This window comes from Oenanthe melanoleuca, chromosome 2 (genome assembly GCF_029582105.1).
Source record: "Oenanthe melanoleuca isolate GR-GAL-2019-014 chromosome 2, OMel1.0, whole genome shotgun sequence".
NCBI classification, from domain to species: domain Eukaryota; kingdom Metazoa; phylum Chordata; class Aves; order Passeriformes; family Muscicapidae; genus Oenanthe; species Oenanthe melanoleuca.
Genome location: NC_079335.1, coordinates 130,719,705 through 130,738,611, shown reverse-complemented (window position 1 = coordinate 130,738,611; position 18,907 = coordinate 130,719,705). Strand labels below are relative to the sequence as shown.

The window sequence follows — 18,907 nt, the reverse complement described above, 5'->3', positions numbered from 1 at the left end:
TCAGAGAATCTCAACCAGTTAATTAATGATTTTCTGTATGGGTTTTGTCAGGCAGAATGCAGTCTTGAAAAGATCACTTTTGGTCTTCAAACTCTCAGTTCATACTTGAGCATGCAATTGTATTCCATTTAAAGGAATAGGAGTTGTGTCCATAACCATTCCTATAAAATGCTACTGTGTAATATATTACTCATCCAAACCTGCAAAAGAGAAGAGCACTCTTAAAATTGGCACAGTATGAGAAATGTTACATTGTAGTAAGGTTAGTTTATCATAGTGATGGTACTTTCTATGATTTCCAAAATGCAGAATTTTTTAAATACTGTGACTTGAGATGCAAATTGTGGAGAAGTGGATGTTCTTGCATCATTTGCAATTGAGGATTTTGGAAAGCTTGTGGTCTTTTACAGCCCTCAGACTTCCACAAAGTAAGCATGCATTTACAGTGTGCATTCCCCTAATATGTTGTATAGCATCAGATTTTTTTTACACAGACCTCGTAGGGAACATCACCATTCTGACCATCCACCACCCTGTGGTGTTCTTTTTAATCATAAAGTAACCTGGGTGACCGGGTTTGTTTGTTTTTTGGGTTTTTTTAAAAGAAACATACAAACATGAACATGGAAAACATAATACTTCAATTTTTAGTATTCACTTGATGATATTTGTAATTCACATTGGAAATCTGGATTGGAATAGGTCTAGAAAGAAAATAAATCAATAGAGGATCTAGGTTTGTAGCTTCTAGTGTATGAGTGTGTTTTGGTTTTTTTAATGATACTGGTCTCAATGACTGGATATATACCAGTAACTGCAGTATATCACTGCCTTGAGCACTTTTTTTTATTGTCCTTGGTCAGAAAACTTGCCTGGTAATGAGAAAGTGAGCACAGGAAGAATGAGACTGACGTTAATGGGACTCTTTCAAATGGCCACAAATTATGGGAAGGAAAATCTGTGCATGTGAATAAAAGCCTACCTTTGATTTTTAATTAGCCCAAACTTTGTGGTTATATTTGGAAATTTGACAGACAAGCTCACTGTTTATATGTTTTAACTAGTTTTACTAGTGTTTCCCTTCTTTTCAATTACATGTATACCATTTCATCACAATTAACAATTTTGAATTTTGGGAGGTTTTTGGCAGTGCTCTGCTTGAGGTTGTCATCACAGATTTGTGTTTTATGAATATGTAAAAACTTCTCAGATTCCCCCACCCCCCCCCACCCACCTTCATTATTGCTTGACAACTTAAGACTGTTGGAAAACAGAACTGAAGTCAAGTTTAGTACAGGCCATGTTCATGACATTTTCCAGGTAGCCCATTTAGGATCCTAAATGCATATAATGTTTCTGATTCTTTCAGGCATATTCTGCTGGGACAGTCGATTTTTTTCTTTTTCCTTTCCTTTTCTTTTTCTTTCTTACTTCATAGCCAAGATTCTCACTAGCCTTGAGCCATGTCAGAATATCTGTTAGGTTGTCAGCTAGATACCATTCTCTTTTTTTTTTCTCTACAAAAGTGAACTTGTATGTTGAAAGCAAATGTCTAGTTTTGGTATTCTTTGTAGCAGAATGTTATCATCTTTGTATATCTTGTCCCTTTGTAGAAGAGTGCTGAATTTTTGCTGGGTTTTAGCATACTGGTAGACCTGAGTCATATACTATTGGATTCCACTATGTCTACACACTTTGGGGATGCAAAGTATCTCCTGCATTTGAGTTAAATATTAAGAGATCAGAATATTCAGGCTGGTTTAGGGCATTAGAGCAAGATTGCACTGCTAGTAAAAGAAATTAGTTGCATTTGATGTGAAAAGAAAAACATTATTTAGATATTATCTGTGGTGGTGAAATACTTCAGAGGGAGACAGTTAAAACTATATTTGAAGGAAGTCAAGGGACACAAAAGCCCCCTGATTTTGGATAAGCAATTTAAGATGAATGAAGGTAGGAGAAATATGTTGCCAGCAACAGACCAATGTTAAAAAAAAATCCCACAAAACAAAAAAAATTCAAATGTTACTGAGGTAAGATCTTGAGCTTATGATAAATTGTGCCAGGAAGCCTGACAGAGAAGCTGGATAAAGGATAGAAAAGGGAGGACAGCACTGAAGAGCAGTCACCGGGATTAGCTGTGTAATAGTATCTTGTTCATTATGACACAATCACAGGATGGTTTACTGTATTGAATGGTATTTAAATACCATATGTTAGTGTTTTCAGAATACTCATAATATGCCATGTTGTACTGAAGTTGGTAAAAGAAGAGTATACAGCCTGATGCTGTAAAATATTTGACACTTTCATAAGTAAAATAATAACCTTGCAAGGAAAAACACTCCTTATTAGTAAAGACTAATCATATGCTTTAATGTATCTGCATGCCCTTGGGCTTGTCTTCTCCAGTGAATTTAGCATGGCTGAAGATTTTTAATGTGTCAAGTAATTATGAAATAAGCTGCCACATGCAATCTGTTGAGACTTACTACCCTATGTACTTATTAAAGTTTATGAATTTTACAAAATTCTCCTGAAGAATTCATTGATCTATGTACTACAGAAGATTTTCAATTTCATGTTTTCTATCCAATGGAAATACTTTTCAAAATACATTTAAGAATCCTAATTGAGTGGTGTTTGAGGGAGAACGGAATGAAATGAAAAACATTCATTCCCTTTCTTTCGGAATTTGTCTCCACATTAATGTATCACAGGCCAAACCTAATTACATATTCAACCTATATTTTATTTGATCTACATGCCTGAGTGTCCTACAATCAAATTTACTGAAGAGGTTCTGACTTTTTTCTGCATTAAAACAATTGCCTTGAAGCAGCTAACAATTAAAAAATAAATGAGTTAACACTTTCTGCTAAATGCTACCATTTAAGTTGTAATATGCAATTAAAAACTACATTTTAATTTCTGTTCAATTACATTGACTTAAATAGTAATTTTAGTGTTATACTTATGAACCATTTAATTGTGACATTTTTCCTCTGGCATGCGTGATGCAAAAGTAGATTTGATTTTGAGAATGTGGCAACCTTTTACCCCTCATGGTTTGCTGTAATGACAAAAATAAAAATAATTACCTGGGCATTGTGTAAATATGATGGAACAATTTAATTTCAAAAGCTATAAAAATATGTTGGGATTCAAATAATTTTTCATGTTTTTAAAAACTATCTATTTCAGAGGATGAATACTCAGATTGCTTTGTGGTAACATAGATGGGTATTTGAAGCATCCATGCATGTACTTGGTCATGTTAGCAGCTATAGATTAAGGAAGGCTTTGTGTTAAGTGTAAACCCAAAGCCTGGTAGAACCTGAAGTGTGAAAAATTCCATTGTAGAGCAGTGACCTTTTTCAGGTGTGTATTGCTAGAGACAGATGCTTTACTACTTTGGCTTTAGCTCCTTATTTTAAAAAGAAAATAGTTTATGAGTTGATGCATTGCGAACAGCTAGTTAACACATTTTTATGTTACTTGCTATGTAACAAGGTCCTTATCAGAATAGATTAAGATTGCTGAAAATCACATTGAAACATTTTCTAATGTCCAGAATAAACTTCTGGTAAATAATAATAAGCCAAATGCTCATGTCCCTCTTCTGTGATGTGTTACTCTGTTCTGTTCAGGTTACTGGCTGTAGGGGTGTAAATATAATCAGAGAACTGTGATTAAGCAAAACAAAACCTGGCTTAAAGTGAGATTGTGTCTCTGGGAGGATCTTATTTCATCCTTTTGGTAGTATCTTTTGTTGTTTTGATCTGTGAATAATAGTGGTAGTTTATAGTGATCCTTCTGCCAGTAAACCTGGTTCTATATCACTTGCAGTTGTTGAGTTTCCAGCTCATTTATAAATTGAAAGTATCATGCACTTTATTTAATGCCATCCCAATTATATTACCAGATTTGTAAAGTTCTTAAGATATGCTGATCTTTGCAAAGAACCAGAATTTTAGAGTATCATTTTTTTTGGTGTTCTGGTCTTTCCTGCTTCATGAAAAATTGTATCTTAGGGCTGATATGAACCTTAAGAATGAACCTCTAGTCGTATTTCTTTCTGTTACATAAGTTCAGGTATTGCCATGAACTGTGCCTCAGATGCTGTGGTGAGGACACAGCAGCTTCATTACCAAGAAGGACTCTTAGTATCATTTAAAGAGATTGTTGCTGGAGAGGACATCACAGAACAGTGTTGCGGATGTGGAATGTTATTTCCCAGTTTAGGATTCTCAATTAATCACTCCAAACGATGTTCTGCTGCTTGATCACTCCTCCTCTCCCTGTGATAAGCTGCAGAGGAGACTTGGATGCACAAAATATAAAGATCATGGGTTAAGATAGGAATAATTTACTGGAAACAGCAATGAGATAAAAAGGTGAATAGCAACAATAGTAATGACAGAGTTTACAGGAAAAGGTGAACGATTGACATGTGATTGCTCCACTGCCACAGAAACCCCCTGACAATACCTGACCTCTGCCCTTGCCACCTGTAAGGGAGCCATTCCCCAGTTCCCAGAAGATGACGTGAGGTGGTATAGAATAATCTCCAAGTCCTAACCATGCTTCCTTCTGGCTACTGCAAAAATTAACTCTGTTCTGGCCAGGACCAAAACAGTCTTTCAGTTCCAGTCCCAACCTCCTAACTTAGTGTCTTCAAACAGCAGTGTCAGCATGACTGGTGGATTTGTTCAGGAAAGGAGAAAGAGTACAATGTAAGAAAACTGTGTAGAATTTTAAGAAGTATAACTTTGAAAAGCATTTGATTTTTCTTAACAATTTCCCGTTTGATAAATCACTTGAACCTTCATCTAAATTCAACTGTTCTGACAGGTCTTTGTGGCTCAGGATACAGGAGTGGTTGCAAATGTGAGTGTCTCTCTGAATATCAGGAATACTTTCTTATTGTGGGAGTGGCAGACCACTGACAGAGGTAGCCCAGAGAGATTGTGGAGTCTCCCTCCTTGGAGACAGATATTCAAAAACTGGTCATGATCCTTTGCAACTGGCTCTAGTGAACCTGCTGAAGCTTCTTTGTTGAACCAGATGACCTCCAGAGGTGCCTTCCAACCTCAGCTGCTCAGCTCCCTGTATTAAGTGGTGTGTATTTAGCCCTAGTCTCAAACAATTCCAGGGTGATGTCAGTTTTAACTGACTGTAAGAAAGTATTCTGAGAGAAACATTCTTCAGATATAAGTGATGTCTTGTGTCTTCCTGATCAAGTAAAACTGAAAAAAAGAGTGATTCTTCCAAACACCTCTAGAAGAAAACCAAGGGTAGAAAGTTCATTAGTTCATTTAGGCTTCTAATACTTCTGAGCTGTGGGCTATGTAGGGAGTAATTGCTCTCTGACTTCAAATGGGGACATTCATGGCCTAATGACCTCTTTTTTGGTTGTGTGTCCTTTTCATATGTGCTCATTTTATCTGTGTTTTATAGAACTGTAATTTTTATCTGTAATCTCCTTGAACCTTTGAGATCATGAAAGGGCTTCAGCATTTAAATGAAGTTAACCAGTATGTTCTGCCACTTAAAAGGGATGACAACAATTTTTAGAATGTAGACATCCATGGAAGATTTTCCATTTTTATAATGTAGTAAACAAAAGAAAAATTGTGAATAATTTTTTTCCAGAAGCACCTAAATCACTGAGGAAATAACTTCTTATTAAAATTATCATTAGTTGGTGTAGGAAATTCAACCAATTTGTTATACCAATAAGTAATAATTTTTTTAATATTTATTTCCTATGGAGGTAGATCTGCAGACTACTTTATTGCTAGGAGACTTTTACTTAAAATCTGGTATTTGTGCTGTTGCAATCAACAGCAGCAATTGTAGATGCTGGTAATCTGTAGTTTTAAGGGGATATCACCAAAAACTTCTTCCTCAGAACTTCTCCTAGATACAAACCATTTATTTTGGTACATCATAATTCTTCAGTGGGTGTACTGAGGCTGGCTGCCAGGTGCTTACCCAGCCACTCTTTCACTCCTTATTCTCAACACAACCGGCTGAGACAATAAGATGGAAAAGCTCATGGGTTGAGGTAAAGGTATGGAGATCAAGTAATCCATTGGTGGTACAGACAAAACAGACTTGACTTGGGGAAAAAATCTAATTTATTGCCAGGTAAAATAGAGTTGGATTGTGAGAAATTAAGACAAGACCTAGAACACCTTTCTCTCCCTGCCCTTGAAGTCGAAGGCTCAACTTCACTCCTTTCCCAATTCTTCTGCTTCCTCCCTGCTCCCAGTGGCCCAGAGGGTTGGGGTAGGGAGCATTTGGTCAGTCTGGAACAGTTGCTCACTGCCACTCCTTCCTTCTCACACCTTTTCCTACTCCAGTGTGGGTCCTCCACAGGCTGCAGCACGGAGCTCTGCTCCTGCATGGTCTATTCCACAGGCTGCCAGGGAGTCTCTGCCCTCCTCTGACCTTGGTGCCTGCAGGGCTGTTCCTCACACTTCCCCTCACACTGCTGGGCAGCACTTTACCTATTCCTAAGTACAGTGCCACCAGAGATTCCCAGGGATGCCACCAGCTTGGCTCACGGGCTCAGCTGTGTCCTGCAGTGGGTCTCCAGTGCCCAACACAGGGCAGCTCCTCACCTCTTTTCAGAGAGGCTGCCTTGGCTACCAAAATTCTGCCCACAGTCAGCTGATAAAAAGTTCAGTTTTTCAGTCATATTTCTAAAGATTTTTGCAACTAAATACTGTGTTCATTCTTCTACATCCTGTTTTTCCAAGATGATGTAGCTTCAACCAGATTACTTCATATCAATGACTAGGCATTTAACAAGTCATTGTTTTTGAGCACTTTTAGCTCTATTGACAAGAAAGTATTTTTATTAAAGTAACATAAAGTTGTTTTTGAGGTATTCTTGTTCTACAAAACCTAAGAATTCTCTTTAGCTGTGCCTTCCTCTACAGATTATTGATTAAGAACTGGAGCATTTTTAAAGTCAGTACTCAAAACTCCTCTTGGCTCTGAATTCTTGAAGCGGGAATAAATAATGAGTAGGAAAGGGGAAGGGAAATCAACTCTGTTTTTTTGTCATTTAGAGATTTACTTTTAAAAAAGGTGTAAAATAGATATAAAGAAAATCTAGAAATTACTGAAGGGTTGGAAGTAATATCTACTGGTATTTGGAGAGGGACCTTTATGGGAGAAAATACTTGTTATAAAGGGTTTGCTTTAATACATCTGGGAGGAAGACAGTGAAAGGCAGAGATGTTGGAATGAATGTAGTATAATACAGCACTCATCTTGTGAGTATACAGCACATCTTGTGCTTCATTTTCAAGTCTCTGTTGCCACCTTTTCTGTAGATGACTGATTAATACTGTTTTTCAAGTATCTGCAACTTTCTGAATATAGTCATAAATTTAAAAAATGTCTTACTTCTCCATGTAGCTGGTTCTTAACTTGATTTATATTTAATTCTCCTCTTCCTCCTCCCCTGCTTTTTGCCTGTCTTTTTGAACACAAATTCTTCAGTCTTAAGGTATGGCTTATTCCAAATCTAGGAATACTCTGGCAGCACCAAATAATACTGCTTAAGGTGGTGGTGGTGGTAGAAGAATCTCTAATTCATTACAGCTTCCTTTCTGAGGTTAAGTAAGATACATGTGGATATATATATATATATAGAGAGAGAGAGAGAGAGAGAGAGAGGCACATCTTAGGAATGAGAGAACTGAATAGTAATTACTTTTGGACCTACGTTAACTGTGAAGTGTACTTGTAAATAAATACTTTCGTTGTTGTTTCTGGTTCTGTTTTCCCTAAAATGTATGGAATGTTTTGCACTGGCATTATATGTTTATGAACATATTTGCATTTTGTTTTGTAATATGCTGAAACTCTCAGAGTTGAGTTTTGGTTTTTTCCATGGGAGGATTTGATTTTGTTTGTTTGTTTCTTTCAATGCTTACAGATCATCTGTTGACATGCAGTTAGGATGGGTTAATATATAGCTTGAAGGTAAAACAAAATTGTCAAAATTGTGAATAGTTAATAGGGTGGCCAGAGGAGGAATCACAAATATAACCATTTTGCTGGAATTAAGTTATTCTTGCCTCAGACTACAAAGTGAAGATAGCTGCTTTGGGGAATCAGTGTGGTTGGTGAGGAGCTCCAGAAAGGGAAAGGCTTATGCAAATCCAGAATAAGGTAAGCCCAAGAAGAAAAAATTACAACTTTTTGTTTTCCCAAGAAATAGAGAAAGGAACACTGTCAAGGATTTTGATGAAATACTGGATGACCAAAATATAAAGCAGTTTCTAGAAGATGCTAGGGCCAAAAGTCCTTTTCACCCATGTTTACTACAAGAAGTTTAGAGACTTTTGACATCATATATTGAAGACCAGTGAGAAGGGAATGTTTTAGATTGAAGTGTTCATCTGAGGATGATAAATAACAAATTGCTTGGAACAATGGTCTTCACCATTCGTTGACCTGAAAAGAACTCCAATATCAAATCCATTTAATACTGCTGTTAATATTTTAGCAATTACTTAAATGAGCCTTGAAATGAAAGATAGAAATAGGATACCAGGTTTTGAGTTTGCTTGAGGATTCTGGGAAGTACAGACTGTTTAGTATGAATTCCATACTGGGTAATTTTTTTTAGTTATGAAATGAATGGTACTATTAGGAATGCCAATTTAAAAATAATAGTAAGAAGTCAGTGTGAATTTAAAGAAAAGTTATGCCTTACTATTAGAGCTTTACAATGCACTTGGATTTTATAAAGGTTTTGACAGGTTCTGTCAGCAAGACTTCTTATAGACACAAAGTAATGTTAAGATGGAAAGGAAAATCTTTAGAGTAATGCTTGTCAAGAACAAGAAACAGATACATTTTTGTTATTGCAAAATGTCAGTAGAGGAGTTTCATATAAATCTGCAAGGATCTGTTCAGTACTGGAAATGGTCTATAGTGCAGTGATTTGCAAGGGGTAACAGAGTTATTCAGGGCAGCACTAATTAAAATGTCTGTGAAATCCTCATTCTTAAACAGGCATGGTCTAGAAAAATCTCTCCAAGGAATTCTGTCTTTTCCTATGGACTCTCTTCAGCTGTGGATTTAGAAAGTAAAGAAATTTGGTTTAGAAAGTAAAGAAATCACATGACTTCCCGATAGTGGGGGTTTTGGTGGGTTTTATTTTTTTGATGTGGTTTTATTCCCTTCTCCCTCCTACATTATACCTGAAGCTGTAGAGCACAGCAGAAATATATGGCACAGAGAAGTGAAAAGGCATCAGGGTATGGTAAGAAGTGAGAAACTGAATGTGTAGAAAGCCAGCTTATGATGTTGATTTAGAACAAAAAAGGGATGAGGAGAGTGGACAACTTCATCATTGGCTTTGTAACCAAAATGGACTCAACTTCATGCTTAGGAAATCACTAATCCAAGCTGTGATGAAGGAAAGAATCTCTGTCCTACAATATTTGCTGCTGCATGTGGTAGAAGACCTGATACTGAGGCAGATGAAACTCCATGCTTCTGTTCTTAGGTTCTCACTCTTCTCTAGGAGCTGTTGTCTACTCATGTATGTTGTTTAATATTTTAATGCTTTTAATGCCAAAGGCATACCTATCTGAAGAATAGTATAAACAAAAAATGGTTATGGTTAGGTTATTATTTTGACAACTTTATAAGAGAAGACAGTTACTTCTATCTTCATGTTTCCATGTAGTTGCTTTGAAAAATTCTAAAATTAATGTTCCTTTAAACCTCTGTAATATATTGTTTAAGATTAAATTATTTAAGTTACTGGGACCAGAGGATGTGCAACACAGAGTTCAAAGAAAATTTAAGGATTAAATAATTCAAGTAACTGTTTATATTCATGGGTGCCTAGGGACTGAAATGGCAAATGTGTCTTTCTGCATATTTATTAAGTTGTCAGTGCAATTCAGGGACCTTTACAGGTCTGTACTTTCAACAGCTCTTTAGAGAAAACTAAAAAAAAAACTGATACAAAGGGAAGAATTTGTGTGCATCAGGTAAATATGACCTGCAGGGAGTCCTGAACATTGCTTCTATAATGGGATGTCCTGCCTTAAACCCTTTGTGCTTCATAGACAGTTTAACAAACATGCAGGGAAAAAGCCATCTGATTTGTCTATTTGTCTATTTGTTTTCCAGAAGGGTTTAAAGAGATTCATAGGTTTCTAAGGAAAGAAAACAGTCATGGAATAAGAGAGAGGCTATTTCCCAGACAAATAATTAATTAAAAGATGGGAAATGGAGGGTAGAAATAAATACCTCATTCAATAGAGTAAGTTTCTTTCAATAGAGCAGTGCAGTTTGGCTGAATTTCTGCTAGGAATTTTGGTGTTCAATGTATTCATATAGTGAAGATGGTAATAAGGTAAAAAGGTGATTCTTGAGGTGGGAGAGTTTCTCAATGGTAGTGTTGTGTGGAATAGTGAACATGAGAACAAACACTGAAGAACTGCAGAATCATCTTAGGAGTTTGACTACTTGGGCAACAAAATAGCAGAAGAATTTCCCACTATATAAATACTTAGTGATGCAAAGGTTGACATAGTGGATGACTGTCCAAACTTCATGCACAAGATAATGAGCTCAGAGCTGACCTTGATCCTTGAGGAGTTATCAGTTCTGGCTTCATTGAAAGCATCAGCTCAGGATCATTCTGAAAACCAATGCAAACTGTCAGAAATTATTAAGAAAATAACAGAGACCAAAACAGAAGAATCCATATTTCACTGTATAATTTACTTAATCCTGCTCTGTGCATTTTGGTACCTCGTTTCAAAGAGGTTGGTTACAATGGAATTGCAGGTGATTTAGAAAAAGGCACAGTGGGAAGCATTGTGTGTAACATGGCTTTACAGCTAAGTAGATCAGAACTCTTTAGCCAGAAAGAGACAACTTGGAGAGGAATACTCATTAGGGGTATTTTGAACAAATTTGTGGAAATCAATAGATGCAGACTATTTGGAGGTGACTCTGAAAGCCAAGAGCCAGATGTCATCAAAGCTAGTGGGAGCCAGGTTCAAACACAAAATAAACTGAATTCTTGTATAATGAGTAGCAGATACATGCAGCTCCTCATGAACACGATGTTGCAAATCTGGAAAGTTTACTTAGTTTCACAGGAAACTGGAAAAACTGATGAGCAGATTAATTGAGATAAACAAATATCAATAGATAAAATATAGCAGACTAGAGAAATTGCTTGAGATGAAAATAATTTGAGTTGAGAGAATATTAGGGGAAGTGTAGGTAATCTGTATGCTTGCCTTCATCTAACTCCTGTATAGGTATATGGTCCCTGTTTTTTCAGAGCAGGGTGGGACTGAAAAGAATGAATGATAAACATAATCTTTCTTGTTATCACAAAGTTTTCTGCTGCACTCCCTGAGCACAAACTGACCTGCTTTGACCATTGCTCTGAAACAGCATAGCTGTCTTTTTGTTGGCTCACCTAATAAAAACAGTACTAGTGAAAGTTGGATGTGAATAAGAGCTTTGAAGGACCAAAGGGTTATATATGAAGGTGTGGCTTTGAATATGAGTTCAGGTCATTAATACCCTTTAGCTGATCTTCAGAGCGTCACAACACATCTTTAGAACTGGAGCAAGACCCTTTGTGTTCAGCAACAGCTAGATCACAATGCCAAATGTGTATTCGACTAGATAAAACAAGACTGACTTCAGACTTCCTGTAGGTAAAGCAAGAAATGTAATAATATAGAAGAATATTGTAATAAAAATAAGACATTATGAGCAAAAAATTATTAATCAGGAAAACTTTCCTTAGTTACTGCACCAAAACTCTATCATCTAGTAGGTAAAATGTTTTCTGATTTGCAAAATTGTCCACAGTTTTACTAGGACCCTTGGTCTAAAAATATTTGTACAGGTATTTTTAAATAGGTGCTGCCTCATGTTTTATTTCAAGATCATAGACTAGATCTGCTCAAAATCAGTGAATCATCAAAATTAAATTAAGTGTAGCACAAAGTTCTAAGTAGATTAAAATGTTAGCCAAACTTCCATACAACCAGTGATTTTAATTGAATATGGAGTATATTGATGACAGGAAGAAATTATCTAAATTTTAGATCTAAAAATTTAATCTAGAAAAATCACGTTATTTCAATGTCAAGGTACTGTAAATGGCTCTGAAAGTTTCCTTAAAAACTCTCAAATACCAGCTACGTTCCCATTTTATCAATAAAAGCATATATAGTCTAATGCTTATTAACAGGATTAAATGAGTCAGACTTATCTTGACAAGAAATGCTTTGTTGTCTAAAAACTTGCTTTTAATGTAATTGAAAATAGTGTTGCTCATATTTTAAAAAATCCTAAGAGTGTAAAACTGTCATGCTGAAAGAGGTGGGATGGAATTGCCAAGTGCAGATGCACATGTAAGAGTGATGCTGAACAATAAACTGCATTCATATTTCTTTTCTGTAGAAGGTGCATAGTGGTTTGAGTGAACTAATCCCTCAATATTGCCAGCTATGATAAATCATGCTAAAGGTTATTATTTATGGGAATGCTATGAATTTTTTTATATCTACACTTGTAGCTTTTTTTCAATTTAAAGACTTTAGACCACAACTCTCTACTTTTAATTTTATATTCAGTATGGGGAGTTAATCCCAGAATGGGGCTTTTTGGATGCAAAATCTGAATGCTTGTGTAGTAACAACAGCTGTCCCCTCACCATGTGGTGTCTTCCACTGCTTTACTGTAGAGATGAATTTTGGCCCAGTGTTTCAGTAATATTGGACACACATGGTTTTAGGTGACAAAGCAGTATGTTTATGCATTCATTTGACTCTCGCAGTTACAGTTGGCTACAGATTAGAACAGGGAGAATACATTCACACCATGACCACCCTCGTAGCTGCTTGTAGTACTTGGATCACAGTAGGCGCTGTTGCATCTAAAGACACAATTAACTGTTGCTGAGGAATTGCAAATTCACAAAAGCTCCTTTACAGCTTTTGCTGTTGAGAGTGGATTTTCTTAAAAAAAAAGCTTTTTCAGAGATTTTCCAAGTTTATAAATGTTTTAGATCTTCACATTCTAAAATTATTGTCAGCTTGAAATAAGACTAAGAAGTTGATATTTTAATGTAACTAATGAATTCATGTGCCCTGAATTAGCTGTGTAATTAACTACAGACCTACAGAATGATTGTAATTTTGTCCATTATTTAGGAAGATAACCTCAAGAGTTCTGTAATATTTACAAGTGGTTAGTAAAACTGTGAGCACAAATCAAAGCTTACAAAAAAGTCTGAAAATAAAACTTAGGAGAAAGCTTCCGACATCTGAAAGATGTCACTGAAAGATCATCTTGATTTCCATGTGTAATTGCTTAGATATGCTTTGGATATGGTAAGAGAGAATAGCTGTGAATGTAGCTGTGAATCTATTTTAAAAACACAAACAAAACCCCCACCAAGTTTTAGTACTAATTAAATAGAAAATTACAGTAAACTGCATATTAACCCTAATTTTGAAGTATGAAATTTGGCTGGTTTTTAAAGAAAAGGCATATTACCAGAATTTTTAGAAGAATTCATTATTTTATTACAATGATAAAAATTTTTGTAAGTAGAATATTGGGCACTTTAAAAAAAGCCCTGAGAAATATTTTCATATGAAATATCTGTGTGGAGTATAATAAAGGTATATAGTAAATTAACTTGTTTAAACCTGTAAAAGTAATAAGGCTATTTTGCAATGTGGAGATTTTTCCTATGTATATCATTTCTTCTGCAGGCCAGGGTGTTATTGTGTAATGCAAGCAATGTATGTGTGAGATCTCTTATATACACACATGTTACTTAAGCATCTTGTGTTTGAATCATCAGAGATAATTAATTTTATTCTTGTATTAAAAACTATGAATGTTTGAGGCTTTCAGCATTGAATAAAGGACTACATGGATCCAAACCAGGACGATTGATAAAATCCTTGCTACTATTGGCTATTATTTACTGTCTTTTAAGTGGCAGGTTGTATTTATGCCAATTTATCTGCTTCAGGGAACACTCTTGATAGCAGAACAAAGTGAATAAAAGTAGTTTGCTTTGCAAATGAATGCAAATGGTGAAGCCTTTCGGGAAGCCCTTTAACGGGAGCAATGCACTTTGATTATGAGTGAAGCTGCCATTTGGACATGGTGAAAAGAGCACGCTTGAACCATTGATTGGGGGAGACAGTAAAAAGTCAGGAAGGGCCCCGTTAAGCTTGCAGTGCGGCGGGCGGATGTCAGTGTGGTTAGAGCACAGTGGGAGAATGACAGGCAGGATTAGTGTCAGGGAGAAGCTTTGCTGTAGTTGTGGAGATGGTCCCTGGGGTCACTCACCTCTGACTGTTGTTCTGTGCTGATGGCTCTGTAATGCAAACCGCTTGATATGTGCCTGTTCATTATCGGAAATGGTGATTAGAAGAGGTATGTCATAAAGAATTCCTTAAAAATAAATAAAGTGGCAAACTGCTGATGATAACAAAGATTTGGCTCTGCAGTCTGCCAAAGATGCTGCAAATGTCAAAGATGGTTACTGCGTTTTGCCTTCTGAGGCAACTGCGATTTCATGCCTTAAACTGCTGTAATTGTGTGTTCCTTGCTTTGTTCACTTTTATTTGGCCGTTATGAAGATAGTCATTGTTAACAGCTTGGCATGCAGTTAGAGTAAAACATTTTTATATCTTTTGGTTATTGGGTAGTGGAAGCATCCGGTCTGGTTTTGTGGCATAACTGCATTTTAGGGAGGGGGAGGGGTGTTGTTTAATTGTCTTGATGGACTGTTAGAGTCAACAGATTTCATACTGATTCGTTCTAGAATGCTAAAACACAGGATGGTAACAGTGACAAAAAGCTAAGATGACTGTTCTGTTTCATTTAGAGGCTTTTTTTATAAGTCAAAATGGAGATATTTTCTGTGTCTTTGCTGAAAAAATATTACATAGGCAATTAAGTAAATGTTTAAAACTTTGTGTCTTAAACTGTGATTTAATCATGGAATAATTTAAGTTGGAAAAGGTCATTCATATCATTGACTCTAACCATTAATCCAGCACTATGAAGCCCACCAAGTGTCACATCCACATTGTCTTTCAAATACCTCCAGGGATGGCAATTCCACCACTTCCCTGGGCAGCCTGTTACAATGCTCTTGTAACAGGCTCTTCTTCACCTTTTGGTGAAGAAACTTTTCCTAATATGCAATCTAAAGCTCCCCTGGAACAACTTGAGGCCATTTCCTCTTGTCCTAGATCGTGGGAAAGAGGCCAGTCTACACCTCACCAAAGCTTCCTATCTCAGGCAGCTGTAGAGAGCAATAAGGTTTCCTCTAAGCCTCATTTTCTTTTAATGAGCCTCTCCAGCTCACTCAGCTTCTCCTCATCAGGCTTGTGTTCCAGACCCTTCCCCAGCTCCATTGCCCTTCCCTGGTCTCTCTCCTGCACTTCAGTGTCCTTTTGGAATTGAGGGGCCTAGAACTGAACACAGGATTCAGGGTGTGGCCTCCCCAGTGCTGAATACAGGGGGATGGTCACTGCCCTGGTCCTGCTGGCCACACTGTTGCTGATGCAGGCCAGGATGCCATTGGCCTTCTTGGCCTCCTGGGCACTCACTGGCTCATGTTCAGCTGCTGTTGACCAGCACCCCCAAATCCTTTTCCAGCTTGCATCTTTCCAGGCACTCTGCCCCAGCCTGTAGCCCTGCAGGGGCTGTTGTGACCCAAGGGCAGGAGCAGGCACAAGCACTTGGCCTTGTTGAACCTCAGACCTGTGGCCTGTGCCCATCAATGCAGCCTGTCCAGATCCCCCTGCAGAGCCTTCCTGCCCTCCAGCAGATCAACACTCCCACCCAGCTCAGTGTGGCTGCAAACTCACTGAGGGTGTCCTGGATCCCCTCACGTGGGTCATTGATAAAGATATTCACCAGAACTGGTGCCAGCACTGAGCCCTGGGGATCAGCACTGGATGTAATTCCATTCACCAGCACCCTCTGGGCCCAGCCATCCCAACAGTTCTCTGTGCATCCACCAGAGCACCTGGCCAAGCCATGAGCAGCCAGCTTCTGCAGGAAATGCTGTGGGAAATGGTGTCCAAGGCTTTATTAAAGTCCAGGTGGGCACCTCCAGAGCCTTTCAATCATCCACTGAGTGTCATCTTATGCTAGAAAAGGAGATGAGGTCAGTCAAGCAGAACTTGCCTTTCAGAAACCTGTGTTGGCTGAGCCTGATCCCCCTGATCCCTCTGGATCTTCTTTCTAACCCTTCTTCTAGATAGGTATTGCATTTGGAAACCTCTTGTGAACTGGGACCTCCCCAGTCAGCTGAGTGTGCTGGTAAATGTTTGAAAGGGACTCAGTGAGCACTTCCTTTAGCTCCCTCAGTTCCCTTGGATGGATCCTGTTCAGCCTCATGGACTTATGTGTGTGTCAGGTCACTGACCATTTTTGCTTTGATTATGGGGGCTTCATTGTGCCCTGTCTTCCAGGTCAGGGACTGGGTACATGGAGACCAATGGATCTTTCCATTAAAACTGAGGCAAAGGGGAGATATGAAGTACCACTCCTCATCCTGTGTCATTGTTTCTGCCTGCATCTAGCAGAGGATAGAGATTCTCCTTAGCTCTCCTTTTCTTGCTCATGGACTTGTAGAATTGTTGTCTTTTATGGCAGTAGTCAGATGAGTTCTTATTTGACTTGGGCCCATCTAATTTTTGCATAACCCCATAATCTAATAAAGTGTTGTTGAATATTATCTTTACTGCATTTTATAGTGTTGTGTTATGTATGTTGTTTTTAAGTTAATAGAAATTAAATGTGTTAGTCTACATATAATAGACAAAGTACAATTTTTGAGTGTTCAGGATTTATTGTATATTACTGTTGGTTTGTTGTTTTTATCCATTTTCAGCAATAAGACACAGAGAAGATACCAAATTTTATTTTTTTACGTTATTAGATTAATTTGTTTAAAGATTTTTTCTTTTGTCTGTATATTACCTTGCAAATAAATGTCCAGTAGTGCAATAGTGTAATGAATGTTCTACAAATGTTTTACAGGCACCTGAATGGACAGAGGAGGACCTGAGCCAGCTGACAAGAAGTATGGTTAAGTTCCCAGGGGGGACCCCTGGTCGATGGGAAAAGATTGCTCACGAATTGGGTCGATCAGTGGCAGATGTGAGTTCACTCAGATTTGCATTGTGTAGAGGATGACAAACCAGAACAAGACAGGCAGTGTAGAAGGCAGACGTATATGGGGGCTGACATTGTCTTTTGAGAGAAGCTACAATCCTTTTAGGACCTGGAAGTGAACCATTAACTAACTATGCAAGAAGCAGATGTCAGCCAGTCTCTCCCTCCACAATTAACAGCTGTAACTGATCAGCTGGATGGGGGATTCTGGTGCTTGCAAACTTCAGCTACTGTAACCCAACAGCAGAAAAACAATGCTGCAGGTTTTGTAGCAGCCTCACTGCAAGTGAATGTTTGTGTGGCTTGGTTAAAGATTACATCTCTGTTTCAAGCCAGTCCTTAAAAAACGCATATGAGCTAATGGTGTTTAGACAGGTGGTTTCCATTAATTAAGCAGAAATATCTTTACAAATTTTAAAACAAGTAATGTGTATGATACTATTTCAGTGTCTTTTTCAGTATTATAGCATGCTTAAAAATATATTATGTAAAATAATTAATGTTCTTCTTAATTCACATTTTATAGTATGTACCAGATACCAAAGCAAGCTTGTACTTATGTTTTTTAAGTGTTATGATCTTAAAACCCTTAGGGGCCAGGCTGTAAGAGACTTTTCCTTTTCAAGCTATAGATCACTAGAACATGATGTAGTGTCTGCTGAGGACCATTTGAAAGCCCTTTCAGCTGACCCTATTTTATAGGCTCTGTAGGGGTTAATGAGAATAATGTTTGAATCTGTTCATGTACATTTTGAGATTAGATGTTCTTTATTTATTATATTTCAGGAATTATCTTAAATAATGGGAAACAAAACCACTGACTACAGTGAAATCTTAAAGCCCTCTGGGAAATTTGTGTGCTTCTTAAATTTTTTTTCATTGTTGACATAATCAAAAAAAGATATTTTTAGAAGTTGCTTTTAAATTAATGCACCTATACTGTTCTGATATATATACATATATACTAAAAAAATAAGGTTTTTGCACTATACTAATTTTAGAACAATACACTATTTGCAAAATAGTGTGTGTAAGCAAGAAGTTACTAACCTGCTAATCAAATGAAATTATGGTTTTTGAGGTTTATTGTGTTCTATATATATATATATATTATATTTCTTGAAGTATTCATACTACTGAACTGAAGTGTTTTATTTAAAAAATGATACATTTTACTGATAGCAGCAAAAATATTTCACGTCTGTTGGTAGTATACAGAGTTCATTGCAAAGAGTTTTTGAGATAGGTTTGGAAAATTTGATTATCTTGATACAGATAGCACAGACATGTGAAATGTCTCTACATATATCCATCACAAAACTAACACTATCTTCAGATTGCTTTTGCACCCACTGTCTGCTTTGTTCCTTGACTTGGGTATATTAAGAATCCTTTTCATAATTTATTTGGCCATCATACTTGCACATATCCAGTACTGGAAAGAAAAAAACAAAGCTCAGTTGTTTCTTCTATTAGATGAGAAGTCCTCAGCAACTTGCTGTTTTGTTTCAGTGAGTAGGAAAGAGAAATGAAAGAAATGTGATTGTCCTAAGAGTTGTCATTTTCTTGTATGAAAAAAGGAATTTCCAGGATTTTTATGTGTGGAGAAAGGTCTGAGTATAATCCTTTTTACTTCTAGTAATCTCCAACTATACTATTAATATAATTGTTC

At 37.0% G+C, this 18,907-nt stretch overlaps 1 protein-coding gene across 1 annotated transcript in view; it reads left to right on the top strand.

Moving 5' to 3' along the window:
• The window catches only part of DNAJC1 (DnaJ heat shock protein family (Hsp40) member C1), a 106,306-nt gene that overhangs the window by 74,172 nt on the left and 13,227 nt on the right, over positions 1 to 18,907 (top strand). The window contains exon 9 of the mRNA XM_056484858.1: positions 17,101 to 17,220. Coding sequence (XP_056340833.1) covers positions 17,101 to 17,220 — 120 coding nt within the window. The remainder of the gene's footprint in view (positions 1 to 17,100; positions 17,221 to 18,907) is intronic.